At 46.5% G+C, this 15,000-nt stretch overlaps 1 protein-coding gene across 1 annotated transcript in view; it reads right to left on the bottom strand.

Moving 5' to 3' along the window:
- The window catches only part of cadpsa (Ca2+-dependent activator protein for secretion a), a 136,570-nt gene that overhangs the window by 27,203 nt on the left and 94,367 nt on the right, over positions 1-15,000 (bottom strand). The window contains exons 19-21 of the mRNA XM_048255721.1: positions 10,276-10,382; positions 6,446-6,602; positions 2,716-2,857 (exon numbers count right to left, since the gene is read on the bottom strand). Of these exons, the coding sequence (XP_048111678.1) occupies positions 2,716-2,857; positions 6,446-6,602; positions 10,276-10,382 (406 nt within the window). The remainder of the gene's footprint in view (positions 1-2,715; positions 2,858-6,445; positions 6,603-10,275; positions 10,383-15,000) is intronic.

The raw sequence follows: 15,000 nt of genomic DNA, 5'->3' as shown, positions 1-15,000 counted from the left end.
TAACTCCCTGATGCATTTTTGCATTTAGAATAGCCAGAGCGTGTATATCTCAATCGGAAAATTAAACAATATCGGGTGCCAATGGACTAGGCTGGGTGAACCCAGCCTGATCTGCCCGCTATTTATTTTTTTTTTGATTTCTTAAAAGATTGAGCTTGGTCTGATGAAAGCCAGACTAGCCATGGACCTCAGTTAAACAATGCAAGGGAACATGAATCAGCCTATATTTGCACTAACAATAACGGACAAAAGCTCTTCAACTTTGGCCCGTTAAAATGTGTATGAACAGTCTAGCGACGCATTTCATCAAGGCCCATTTGGACATGTCAGTTATTTGCACCACTGGTTAGATGTAAAACAGCATTTCGTTTCAGACTAGGCTACTGTTATTTAATTTGTGCATTAACAATAACGTTTCAGACTACTGTTACTTAATTTGTGCATTGACAATAAAGTATTACATGAACTAAAGATGACTAAAATCTTATGTAGAAGAAGAAACATTCACAAAAAATCCATCCATCCAAAAATGCACTACCAGACTCACCAACAGCTTCATACACCAAGCCGTAAGGATGCTGAACTCTCTCCCTCCTCTCCCCCCTCCACCCTCAGCTACATAACATCCTGGACATTGGACCCAAAAATGGCCGCCTGCACTACTCCACTTGCACACTTGTACACTTTACACCTGGTGTTGTTGTCCTGAAACACAACACTTCTGCTGCTCTTACATAACACCACTACTATGCCACTTTCTTCTTACTTAGGTCAAACAGAACTACCCAAGCCTTTTATTGGCCTGAATTTGCACTAGTATTTTTATTGACTGTCTATGCACAATTTCAACCACATTTTGCTGCTCTTATTTTTTTCATTATTATATGTGCCCTCTTATTTACTTATTTACTTACTTTTTTTGTTTACTTGAATGTTATGTTTGTCTGTGGACCTAAATTGGTAAAATATGTCTTGTCTTCACCGTGGGATAGTGAGAAACGTAATTTCGATCTCTTTGTATGTCTGGAACATGTGAAGAAATTGACAATAAAGCTGACTTTGACTTTGACTTTGACTTTGAAATGACCTTTGTTTTTGATAGCTGTTGAAAACGGCATGGAACTGACAGAGATGTTTTTGTTTAAAATACATTAAAAAAAAAAAAAAAAAAAAAAAACATTATGCTGATACCTTTTGCTTTTCCCAAATACAATGTAGCCTACAGGTGTAAGTGACCTTTCATCAATCCAGTTGCAATGGATGAACTGTGATGAACTGCCCTACTTGTGATTGTTTAGAGATTTTAAAAGGTTTTATAACAATTCTACATCTTCTTTGGCTATTCTACAATCTATTCACCTTTTCAGCACCAGTAGGGTACTTTCTGTGCAGCTGCACACACACTCAGGCATGCCAAACAAGCATACACAAAAAAGTTTCAAGAGTGGGGATGGAGTAAAATATGGAGACAAATTGAAGTGTGATTTATTTTCGCGGAACGGATGTACAGGACTGAGCGGCGGTCATATTTTGTACCGCTATGCGGTACATCTAGTTAGGTTTTGTATTTCCTCAATGTTATTGCTTTTGTATGTCTACATGTTTAACATGTTTCAGTTTTTTTTATTCTTTAATTGCTGTTTATACTTATAGTCAATGGATTCACATCAACTGGAAAGCACTTGTGTGGAACTCCTGCTGTTGTGTCTAAATGTGCAGTATAAATAAATGTGACCTGGCTTGACCTGACTCCCCTGTTAATTGGAGAACACATTCATGCCAAGGTCACTTATGACTCCACGAGAACCTAACACACACTCAATACACACTCTGTGTCTGATAGAACCTAACACACACTCAATACACACTCTGTGTCTGATAGAACCTAACACACACTCAATACACACTCTGTGTCTGATAGAACCTAACACACACTCAATACACACTCTGTGTCTGATAGAGCGGTCATCCATGCGGGAGTGGAAAAGCTAGGCAGGTTAACTGGCACGGCTAGGTTTGGCACTTTGGGCAGATTACTGGCTAGGCTCCTGAAGGACAAACAGGAAATAGACAACAAGAAAAGACAAGGAAGGAAAAGAAAAGAAAGAAGGATGTAACCATGGTGATGCCAATGGAACAGTGTAAGTTGCAAGAAGAGAAGGATGTAACCATGGTGATGCCAATGGAACAGTGTAAGTTGCAAGAAGAGAAGAAACTGTCTTTATGGAGAAGCAAAAGTGATTTATGGCAGATAGCTGGCACTTGTATTTTGAGAAAAAAGAAAGAATGAAATAAAGATGACCAACAGTACAGCAACGCATTTGCCTGGAATCAACAGTACAGCAACGCATTTGCCTGGAATCAATAGGTGACTGATGAAAATTTGGCTGTGTGAATATACCGATGAATTAGAGTCTTAAGTACAGGGTAAACAGTTTGCCAAACATATCTAACTTACCTCTATTTAGAACCATCAAAAAAGCAAAAAATCGATATGAACAATTTTACTCATCAGCAACTAATGAATAGAAAACGTAGATTTAAGCAAGAGTCTGCAAACATCAACGGACATGACACAAATGCAATACATGCTATCAAATTATTCCACGATACCACAAATACTAGGTTTACATCCACTTGTCTCTCTCTGAGGTCTGTGTATTCCCACTAACCCCCCCCCCGGTGAAGACAAAACAGCAGACGTCAGGTCCTTACTTGACTGGCTCCCAGGACTCCCTCTCAAAGCCGCGGTGGATGGACTGTGCGATGGACGACTCCATCAGGTCCACGTAGCGCACCACCAGGGGGGCATACAGGTCCTGCAGGTGCTTGTGGAACTTTCCATTGCAAAGGTTATCTGTGACAACAACAACAACAACAGCAGCAAAAAACAGAAATAATGTCTAAGCATCACAGCATATAATACAGCTAATACATCACTGGGACTACACTGGATACTGGAGAAGAGTGCTCGTCTTTTGTTTAATTATCTTGTATGTCTGACAGAGACTGACCAGATGGTGTTCACCGAGTGTGTGGAAAGTGACTTCCTTTCATCTCCCTTGCGGCGTGGCGGCGTGGTGTTGGAGTGGTGGTGGTGGTGGTGGTGGTGGTAGAGTGTGGTGGTGGTGGTGGTGGTGGCGGCAGTGTGGTGGTGGTGGTGGCAGTGTGGTGGTGGTTGGTGGTGGTGGTGGCAGTGTGGTGGTGGTGGTGGTGGTGGCAGTGGTGGTGGTGGTGGTGGTGGTGGTGGCAGTGTGTGGTGGTGGTGGTGGCAGTGGTGGTGGTGGTGGCAGTGTGGTGTTGGTGGTGGCAGTGTGGTGGTGGTGGTGGCAGTGTGATGGTATTGGTGGCGGCGTGGTGTTGGTGGTGGAGTGGTTGTGGTGGTGGCAGTGTGGTGGTGGTGGTGGCAGTGTGGTGGTGGTGGTGGCAGTGTGGTGTTGGTGGTGGCAGTGTGGTGGTGGTGGTGGCAGTGTGATGGTATTGGTGGCGGCGTGGTGTTGGTGGTGGAGTGGTTGTGGTGGTGGCAGTGTGGTGGTGGTGGTGGCGGCGTGGTGTTGGTGGTGGAGTGGTGGTGGTGGTGGCGGCGTGGTGTTGGTGGTGGAGTGGTGGTGGTGGGGTGGCATGGTGGTGGTGGTGGCAGTGTGGTGGTGGTGGTGGCGGTGTGGTGGGTGGTGGTGGTGGTGGTGGTGGGGGTGGTGGTGGGGCGTGGTGTTGGTGGTGGTGGCGTGGTGTTGGTGGTGGTGGCAGTGTGGTGGTGGTGGTGGCGGCGTGGTGTTGGTGTTGGTGGCGTGGTGTTGGTGGTGGTGGCAGTGTGGTGTTGGTGGTGGTGGCAGTGTGGTGGTGGTGGTGGTGTTGGTGGTGGTGTTGGTGTTGGTGTTTTTCCATGTTTCCCCTCCTCTCGCCTCCATGTGTGCAACTCAAGGTCACCGATACACCATGGGTGCCGCCGTGCGTGTTTGCCCCCCACCGCTTCGCTCCAATTAGCCACTTGAGCGGCTGCTGTACATTTGGGTGTGCTTGTCCTGCGGCGTGGACACAGGGGCTACTGCACTTGCAGGCACGTCACGTCCCCCCACCCCAGCGGCATTTAGACCTCATTAAGTGCATGAAGTGCAGGCCGAGGTTTGGCGCCTGTCTGGTGCTAAGGCTATTTGCTGCCACACAAGTGCACCGTGATGGGGGTGGGGGGCACAAACAGAGTGACCTTCTGTGTAAAAATGCCCTGCAATGTTGTGAGAGGTTCACAGTGCATAGATGTGTGAGTGTGAAATGGTGTGTGCGAGGGTGTGTCGTGTGCGTGTGTGTCTGTGTGTGTGTGTGTGTGTGTGTGTGTGAGTGAGAGAGAGAGAGAGAGAGAGAGTGTGTGTGACCAATTATTCAAAAATATTCTAATAATTTCACAAAAACACATAAGCACATGTCCCTCCTGAAAGTCATAAAAAATGTCTCTGTCAAAAGCTCCTCAGGGGAGGAGCATCATAACGCCTCCTCATTGCTGCTGTGGTAGGAAGAGTGGTGCATACTGGTCATTCTGCGGGTGCTGTTGTGGGTTTGGGGACCGTGGTAACAAGTTCTGTCCTTCCCAGTGGGACTGGTTGGTGGCTCATGCCTCACAGGCCCACAGCTGCACCCCTCTGTGTACAGGATCCCACACAGCTGTGTGACGCCCAATTACCACCGAGCCGCTAACGTCTGCTTTGTGCAAGGTGAAATAAGTCATGCTGGAGTGGTAAGTCCCTTACACGTCTGCTGCAAAGGCAACTCTCTAAGTTTAAAATCAGCTGATCGAATGCATCAGTTGACAAGATCAAATCACTATCATAGGTATTAGATGAAGTAGTGGTAAATGATGAAGAATATGCTTTTTACATCCAAAATATTCCAACTAGGATTACTCAACATCTTCATCAATATCTATTAAATACCATTCATGTTACAATTATTCATGCTAACCACTGTAGGTTAAGGTATTGTTGATGTAGAGTGCTAGCATTGCAATTAAAGTGAAGTCGGACGGTTGCCTCTATAATGAGACAGACCGTAATGCCCTGGCGAATGACAGCAGTGAAAGGCAGGTTACCTGACTACCACACAGCAAGCTGAGCGAGGAATGCCACAAGCACAATTAGCCCAGTGTAGCGTAGCGCAGCGCAGTACGGGCCCTCGGCTCTGACCACTGAGTGCCGCCGCCTCCGCCTCCGCCTCTGCCTCGTTCTCTGCATTTCAGCACCACGGACAGCAGCGCTCCAACAACAGCCTCACTTCATGAGGAATGCGGCCCTCAGCAACACATTTCCACGCCGCGTTTACAAATGTGGCATTTGCCCCTGCGGTGCCCAGCTCCCAAGTGTGGCGTTTGCCCCTGCTGTGCCCAGCTCCCAAGTGTGGCGTTTGCCCTGCTGTGCCCAGCTCCCAAGTGTGGCGTTTGCCCCTGCTGTGCCCAGATCCCAGGGCTGCCCATCGTTTCCCTACATATACCTCTAATGGCCCCTACATGTCCCACAGACACGCTTCCACACACAGCAGGGATGTGCCTAAATGGAGCTCTTTTTTGATCAGGTGGATGTGGGTGTGGTCTGCAGCACTTCCTTCCTGTTTTCCTTACTTCCTCTCATCTTTTCTCTCTGGAATTTTCTCTTTCTCAAACAATTCCAATCATACTTCAGTTAATGAATGAGTAAAACCTGTCTTCATTATCAAATGTATTCAGGAGCTGGAGACAGCTGCAAGGCCTCGTTATGCTCTCACCTACAGCTTCCTCATCACAAGACTACCTAAAGAGACACACAACGAGCCCAGTTACAGGAAAAGTTAAGTAAAGTGACCGGTATTTAAAGGACACTGTTTATCTAAAGCAATAGGGACTCGTGGGATTAATGTGAAACACATTCAGCACACAGTAAACACACAGTGAGGTGAAGCACACACTAATCCACTAATCTGCTACAGCAAGGGTGCAGTGAGGGGTTAGGTGCCTTGCTCAAGATGTACTTCAGCCATTCCTACTGGTTGGGGTTCAACCCGGCAACACTCCAGTTACAAGTCCGAAGCGCTAACCAGTAAGTATATAATATATATATATATATAAGTATATATACTCTTTTGATCCCGTGAGGGAAATTTGGTCTCTGCATTTATCCCAATCCGTGAATTAGTGAAACCCACTCAGCACACAGTAAACACACAGTGAGGTGAAGCACACACTAACCCCGGCGCAGTGAGCTGCCTGCAACATCAGCAGCGCTCGAGGAGCAGTGAGGGGTTAGGTGCCTTGCTCAAGGGCACTTCAGCCATGCCTACTGGTCGGGGTTCGAACCGGCAACCCTCCGGTTACAAGTCCGAAGCTCTAACCAGTAGGCCACGGCTGCCCGTGTGGACACGGGAGTGACCTTTGAGGGCCCAGTGCAGATGGAGGACAGAGTGGCGGAGTAGAGGGCGCACTCACAGTCCACACGCAGGAAGTCGTTGAGCAGCTGGAAGAGGGGGAAGCTGTCCCAGCTGTCCGGCGGCTGCACCTCCAGTGCCGCGTCCATGTCCACGGCGTACAGCGACAGGAAGGTCTCCGCGTGCTCCACCATCAGGTCTGACCACCACGCAAAGGCCTGCAGCCAGGGAGGAGGAGGAGAAACAGCAAGTGAAAGAAAGAAAGAAATAAAGAAAGATAGAAAGAGTTGGAGCAAGACAGAGAGGAACAGAAAAGATCAGAGGACGTGTATAGACAGAATGACAGACACAGACAGATATCAAGAGATGGAGACAGTCAGAGAGAGAGAGAGAGAGAGAGAGAGAGAGATGGAGACAGTCAGAGAGAGAGAGAGAGATGGGAGACAGTCAGAGTCAGAGAGAGAGAGAGAGAGAGAGAGAGAGAGAGATGGAGACAGTCAGAGAGAGAAAGAGATGGAGACAGTCAGAGAGAGAGAGAGAGATGGAGACAGTCAGAGAGAGAGAGAGAGAGATGGAGACAGTCAGAGAGAGAGAGAGAGAGAGAGAGATGGAGACAGTCAGAGTCAGAGAGAGAGAGAGAGAGATGGAGACAGTCAGAGAGAGAAAGAGATGGAGACAGAGAGAGAAAGAGATGGAGACAGCCTCAGAGAGAGAGAGAGAGAGATGGAGACAGTGGAGACAGTCAGAGAGAGAGAGATGGAGACAGTCAGAGAGATAGAGAGAGATGGAGAGAGATAGAGAGAGAGAGAAAGAAATGAAGGGGAGGATTAGAGAGTGAGATAACATAGGAAAGCCCAGAGGTTGCAGGTTTGTTCTTGCTGTTTTCTTTTCAAGCCCAGCTGACGGAATGTGACTCCACAGATCTATAAATGGCTCTTTTTTTCTGACATTTTTCAGCCTGATTGACGAGGTGTCAGATCCGCTTGGTCGAGCAGAGGAGCACTCTGACACAACACAGCTTTGCTCTGACACACACACACACACACACACACCACCACCCTGCGAGCAGTGGGCTCCACCAGCAGCATTGATCCCTCTCATCTGTGGAGTGACAGTCCGCCCCCCACCCCCCTCACCCTTCACCTGTTGTCCCCTCATGCAAAAGGTGTCCCTCCCTCCCTCCCTTCCTCCCATCCTGCCCTCCCCCACACTGCACTGGGAGAGGAGGAGGGGGTTCCACCATTCACATCATCAGTGGGGCACCTCCAATGTGAATGCTTGGCACACTGTATCTCCATGCAACAGGGCATTCGTTTCTGAACAGCCCTTTGCCTTGTCTCTCTCTATGGCACTCACAGGCATGGAGTGACATTATCATACAGCAGGATCAGCCACCAGACACAGGCTCACAGGGAATATTGTGCTGATTTGGACGTTATTAATTTACTGTATCTACAGTGGACCAAAGTCTCATTTCTTTTTTGTTGTCATGGTCGATTTGTTGAGATAGACGTCTCCCTGGTGGGGCTGATGCGCTGATGAGTTCATGTTATTCTTAAAGTGTTTTGTTCTTTCAAAATGCAGAATGTTCTTTAAGAATCACATAAATGCACGGGGGTTAAAGGTTAGAGGTTATGCTTTGGGGATAGCATGCTTTGTGGGATGTCACATCTGCAGAAACAGTTGTGGATGGCAATGTCAGAGCCCCAACTTTATCCATCATCATCCCTTTGAGCCACACAGAAGGAGATCACACTTATGGGTCTTTCATTTACACGGGAGACAGGCAGAAACAGGGCAGGACCAGAGTGAACTGAACACGGGGTAGTCAGGTTGTTCCCATGACAAGGTCAAGCCTGGGTCACACAAACAGGGGACAACTGGGCCGGACCCGGGCCAGAAACAGGGGGTTAGCAGCTGCACATGTTACAGTATCACTGCCCAAGGTGCTTGGCAGAGGCATCGTCAGTGTCCCTCTCTTTCTTTCACTGACCCACGTGACGGTCATCCCGTTTGCCCACGGATGCCCAGGAGCCTCGCAAGCACTTGGCCGACAACAGGGCAGGGAGGGAGGGGTCAGAAGGAGCCAAGGGTCAAGGGGAATTGTGGGTAGAACAGGTAAACGGTCCCGGGGTGGTGGGGGTGGGGTGGGGGTAGTAGGGGATTGAGGGGTTTGTTCATCATGCAGAGAGGATGGTGGAAGTCGAGGAGCAGCGCCGCTCCGTCTGTGTGGTCTGGTACATACCTCTTTACCCTGTCCACACCGGCCCAGACACCCCACACACAGTGAAAGAACAGGAGAGCGGTTAGGCTTGTGACTGTGGGAATGTGAGCATTAGCCTAAACCTAGCTTAGGCTTTTAGCATGGCTATTCATTGTTCTCCAACATGATGCAATGCAGTTACTATGATATACAAGTTGATGTGAGATGCTAACAAAACAGTAGGACAAGTCTGGAGCCTTTTTAAAAGTATATTTGATCATTCATGTAGGATGTCAAAAACATGAATGTCTTCATCCAGACACATAAACAATATGTCCCATATGCAGATGGAAGTAATGCATCCTCTTGGATTAGCAGACTTAGTCCTGATCTACAGCAAAGGGCCTCAATTATTGTGTTACTGTACATGCTCCAAATGTAAAGCACTTTGAGCTGCATTCTGTGTATAAAGGTGCTGTACAAATAAAGCTTATTATTATTATTATTATTATTATTATTATTATTATTATTATTAGTCTATTATCATTCACCACTGTTAGGTTTCCCCATACTACTATTGTAAAGCAAACTTCCTCTATCAAAGAGGAACAGAAAAGTCCCCAATCTTACAAAAAGAGAATATTCTAGTATAACTGCTTCCAGTGTGGAGGCATACTGTGCGGTCATGCTGTGTCATGTTCACAGGCAGGGGCCGCATGTGTGTTCAGAAACAACACAATGCTCTCAAACATGAGCATGCCAACAGTCCAATCACACACACACACACACAGCCATGACATGAGGCACGGTCAGTGGTGTGTGTGTGTGGGGGGACCCTCCGGTTCCCTGTCTCAGAGTTCAGAGTTCGCTTGGGGCTGCATGCGTGAGTTTAGGGACGTAAAGACGGAGCTCCAGAGCTTGGGCCAGTGGCCTGTTGGACATGTTCACAAACACACAACGATTAAAGGTTCTCCTGGTAACTCATGTGGCGTTAAAGGTCCACTTGGTAACTCATGTGGCGTTAAAGGTTCACTTGTTAACTCATGTGCCGTTAAAGGTTCACTTGTTAACTCATGTGCCGTTAAAGGTTCACTTGTTAACTCAGTAACCCCAGTTGTTTCTCTTTGGAGGTTTTATTTACAATGATTTGGTGAAAGCTTGATTGTCCACAAAGATTATTTTCCTTATTTATCTGCTAAGCTGAGCAATCAAATAATTGTGTGCATTAGCCTCAGGTGTCTTTTGCCATTGGGTGAGTTGCACATTTTGTCTCTTTTTATAATTTATTCATAAAGGGTGTGCAAACTTTGTGTGTATCCATGCATGAGGTGTGCGCTGGGTGTGTTTTTGTTTTGACAATACCTGTGTGTGTTTGTGTGTGTGTGTGTGTGTGTGTGTGTGTGTGTGTGTGTGTGTGTGTGTGTGTGTGTGTGTGAATGTGTGAATGTACATGTATGTGTGCATGTATGTGTGTGTGTGTGTGTGTGTGTGTGTGTGTGTGTGAATGTACATGTATGTGTGCATGTGTGCATGTGTGTGTGTGTGTGTGTGTGTGTGTGTGTGTACATGTATGTGTGTGTGTGTGTGTGTGTGTGTGTGTGTGTGTGTGTGTGTGTGTGTACATGTATGTGTGCATGTGTGTGTGTGTGTTTGTGGTGTTTTGCTTGTGTGTGCTTGTGTGTGCTCACCTCAGCGTGGTGCTCCTCGTTCTGCTGTAGGACCTCGATCACCAGCTCTGCCAGACGAATGGTGTCCTCCAGCTTTTTGGCGGGAGTGACTAACCGGCCTACATTCTCTGGAGCATAAGGATGTCACACGGTTAACACACACACAGACCTTGGCCTGAGTCCTCACACAATAACGCAGCTATCTACAGTTCAGACCTGCGACTAAAAACATCATAGGAACCCACTTGGGTACGCAGACACAGGTTCCTTCTTAATTAATGTAATGTGCTTTTTAAAACGAACAATCTGATTTTTGGTCTGCGATTACCAGATTTTTTTGTATCGGTAGTAGGGTTAGGTTTAGGGTTAATAGCATAACATAATAACATGCACAAATGTATCTGATGTACTTACAATGTGAAATACACATTCACATAATCCTTAATGTATCTCCGAAGCAATCAGATCAAATCAACTATCTTCTGTGTGTAATAATGTTGCAGCTCTCTCACAATTAGCCGTAATAAACAAAAGTGGCACCTGTGTGGAGTATGTTGTCTGCAAATGACTGTATCTAATAGGAGGAGGCGCACAGCAGCTAGCGCTAGCTCCACAGCTGTGCTAAATGAAGACTGTGCCTCGTGAGCTCACTCTCAGCAGGTACCGTTAGCCTGACAGTCAGCTAGTCACTCTGACACAACTGCACAAAGTGAAGACTAGCGGCAGTAGCAGCAGTGGCACGGTAATGAGTCGATAAAGGGTCAATGCTGAGGAGTAATGCATCAAATTAAATGGAAAGAATAAGAATAATCAAAAAAAGAGAGGGACAGAGAGAGAGAGATAGAGGGAAAAAAAAATGAAAAGAAACAACGGATATGTTACAATCATCATGCATAAGGTGAAGAGTGCGCAGTGCTCATGGTGTCCTCCCTCTGACAACAGCATAGAGATGTCACTTGAACTGCCTCGAAACACTTCTTCAGTGTCTAACCCATGTCTCTATGACTGCAGTGTGCACCTGGGCCAACCACTGGAGAGGAAACGTTGTGTTCAAATATGTGTGCTGAAAATGCTAGTGAATTACTGTACATTCTATGTCTTTTAGGGAAAAAAAGAAAAACAAAGGCCACTGAAATGTAATCATGGGCTGTAAAATCAGACCCCTTGAAGAAATGTGCTCTTGGAATCTCAACACACGCTGAAGTAATACAATCAGATGACTACACACAGGACAAACCGAGGTTAATACTTGTCATGATTGTGTTCACAAAGAGGTGGTAATGAGATTTGCAAATGAAACACACTGGACACGGGAGAAGGGTGAGGACTGGACTAATAAACCACATGATTGACTGGGAAGGGTATGGTCACTCTGACAGAGTAATGTCTGTTTCTAACCCTGGTGCTGTAAAACTATGGCTTAGAACTTGTTTACTTGTTTTGTGTAGACATGATTAGTCCAGCATGGCCAACATATGGATTCAGACACCAAAACAAAAAATATCAGCATCAATTCAGATAAAACTACAGGGCTTTGAAACAAGACACTGCACCTGACAAAGTGACAGTTCCTTCTCAGTCAATACTCACGCACAGAGGAGCCCAAATGTTCACTGATTCCGCTGTTAACCCTTTCATTCTTGTCTGTATCACATGACCCAATTGCTGGGCTTGTCAGAGGTCACTATGGAGAAGGACTATTTGGTAGGCTTCTGTGGTAGAGTAGCTCATCAACAATCAAAGGGTTAACCCACACACAGGGAGTTATGTGTGCTGCACACTAGAGCATTGGGCTAATGCTATTGCGGAGGAGTCAAAATACCTTGAGGGTAAATCCCGGACAAGAGAGCATGTTGACACACTCTTTCTTGTATCTGTTTTGGCTTCCTGCTTCTCTCTTTAAAACTGATGTGATATTCAACTCATCGCCATTTTAAATGAGGGAGAATCAGCCAAGGTGAATGGAGAAGCGTCTGATTTACACGAGTCAAGGCATTTTTCACAGAGCAGGGCAGGAGGAGAGATGTCTGTAAGACGAGCTATAGAGCAGATGCCCTCACCATGATGTTGCCCCCTCATGAGCAGGGACAGGGGCATCAGAATGTGCTGTAATCATCTGTTGCCCCCTCATGAGCAGGGACAGGGGTATCAGAATGTGCTGTAATCATCTGTTTTTCCCATCATGAGCAGGGACAGGGGCATCAGAGTGTGCTGTAATCATCTGTTGCCCCATCAGGAGCAGGAGCAGGGACAGGGGCATCAGAATGTTCTGTAATCATCTGTTGCCCCATCAGGAGCAGGGACAGGGGCATCAGAATGTGCCTGGGTGCCACTGATCTCTAAGATGTCTCCAGTGACGGGAGTCAGAGAGGGTTTTCTCTGTATAAACACTTTGATCCCAGTAGAGTAAATGGAATTGTCTTCAGTTAATGTTGTGGATTAAATGCAAACAAAATATATTTCAATATAGTAGTTTAATGCTATTTATAAATGAAGGCAGGAGCTACTAGACGTTTCACAGTTGATTTACTGTTCAAATTATTGACAGTAAGGAAGCCAATTGTATTTTTCAAGTAGATTTAGCTGACAGTGATTTACAAAACAGGTTAATTATACAAGATGCTGCTATACAACTAAACCTTGTCCCAGCAGGTTTGTAGATAAAATGGCCTTGGGTAGGGAGATCCCGTTCAATTGCTCTTTGGTAACAATAGCATTTAGAGGTAGTAGTGTGGGGGGGGGGTGTTAGAACACCTGACAGAGTAAACAATCATGAGGAAGATATGCTTCTCCACCACTAGGTGTGGACATGAGATACTGGGGTACAGAAGGAGGAAGAGGAGGAAGAGGAGGGTGGTGGGGGGGTAGGTCACATAACCTGTCCCAGTGGACTGGAGGCTCTCCCAGACAAGCAGCCCAGTCAGTGGGAGAGGGACATGGAGGCTCATGGGTAGGGCTGGGGGAAGCTATGCTCAAAAGTCAGTCAAAAGAGGTCACCTGGATCCTTGAGATCCTTCTGATTTGTGTCCACTAAAAGAGAGAGGGAGGGTGGGAGTAGAAAAGAGAAAGAGCAGTTGGCATTTAGCATTTGTAGTTGTGACGGACCAGATAGACTACGGCGTGGAGAGCTGGACCAGCGGAGCCCTCGGGCACTCCTGTTACTCCAGTTAACCTCAGGGAGTCCAAAGAAAGATCAGCAAATGGAGACATCCATACATTTCAACACAGCAGACACTTGGACAACCACCAACCTGAACTGATATGACAAATGCATGAGAACAAGGACCGGACAAATATAAACATATAAAATACATGTAGGACTAGGACACACAGCAAAACCTGCTATTGACATACGACAACAGAGAAAAACAGGTGTTGTGGCAAACAGAGACTTGATGTGTTCAGTGAATTTGAGTTTTATTCCCTAGTCAAATAATCTCATCTTCCTTATCATAAAAGGCTTTAGAGTCTGAAAAAACTACATTACCCATAACCCCCTTTAGAGTTTTTCCTCTTTGGATAACTGCCTATCATGTATCAGCGACAAGTGACTGAATGATTGAGGAAAGGGGTTCACAAAAAAGCAAAGTAAAAATGCATTCAAGTCGCAGACAGGAATATCAACAGAAACAGTGGAAGAAAGAAAGAGAGCAAAGCAAACAAGTCGAGTGGGATCAGATGCAGTAGCTCCTGTTGGTAGAGTACGCCTCATTTCAATGACTGTAGTTGACAAACAGATCGGTGGCAGGAACTGTCTTATGGTGGGCTCACAGACAGAAGCAACAGATAGAAATAAGGCCAAAACAATCGAAGCAAGAGAGATATGCTAATAAAAGAAAGTTTGGGGAGGTATGGCAAACGTTCTTTGATTGGATGGTGGAAATCAGCGGAATTTAATGGCTTGTGTATTTGGGGGTGGGGTGAGAGAAAAACAAACAAACAAACAAACAATATGGGGTCAGAAACTCGGTATGTGGGCGAGGATGAGGAAGGTACTCACGAATGGTTAAATCCATCACCTGAGACGCCAGGCAGAAGACAGGATGCTCATACATTTCTCTCTTTTTCCCTACAAAAGAGGATTGGGGGCATGCAAGAGTCTGGGGTCAGAGGTCAGAGGTGGAAAGGTTAAAGGTGAGAGGAAAACGGCATCTTTGGGGGCTGAGGGCAGAAGAGCGCGAGAGAGCGCGAGAGAGCACGAGAGAGCGCCAGATCTCTGGGACGGAGAATGGCGGCCAACCAGAGACTGGTGAGAGTGAATGGAAGTCTGCGTGGCTGACCCCCAGCCAGGCCTGTAACGCGTCAGAGAATCTTCCTCAGCCTTTGTGTGAAATATAATAACCAAAACAACCATGAGGAACAGTCACGTTCCTGAGGCTTAAAGATACTCAAGGCCAGCAGACAGCACCTTGAGTATCTTCAGCACTGTGAGGTGTTTCTTTATAGACACAAGTTTAAACAGCCATTTAAGCCCATTTTGAAAAGGGAGACGTTAAGAGGAAACATGAATGTGGCACATGCAATGTATGAGTATAAGTAAGTATATATACTCTTTTGAGCCCGTGAGGGAAATTTGGTCTCTGCATTTATCCCAATCCGTGAATTAGTGAAACACACACAGCACACAGTGTACACACAGTGAGGTGAAGCACACACTAATGCCGGCGCAGTGAGCTGCCTGCATCAACAGCGGCGCTCAGGGAGCAGTGAGGGGTTAGGTGCCTTGCTCAAGGGCACTTCAGCCGT

This window comes from Alosa alosa, chromosome 10 (assembly GCF_017589495.1).
Source record: "Alosa alosa isolate M-15738 ecotype Scorff River chromosome 10, AALO_Geno_1.1, whole genome shotgun sequence".
NCBI lineage: Eukaryota > Metazoa > Chordata > Actinopteri > Clupeiformes > Clupeidae > Alosa > Alosa alosa.
Note: the sequence above shows the minus strand (reverse complement) of the source record. Positions and strands in the feature narration are given on the sequence as shown.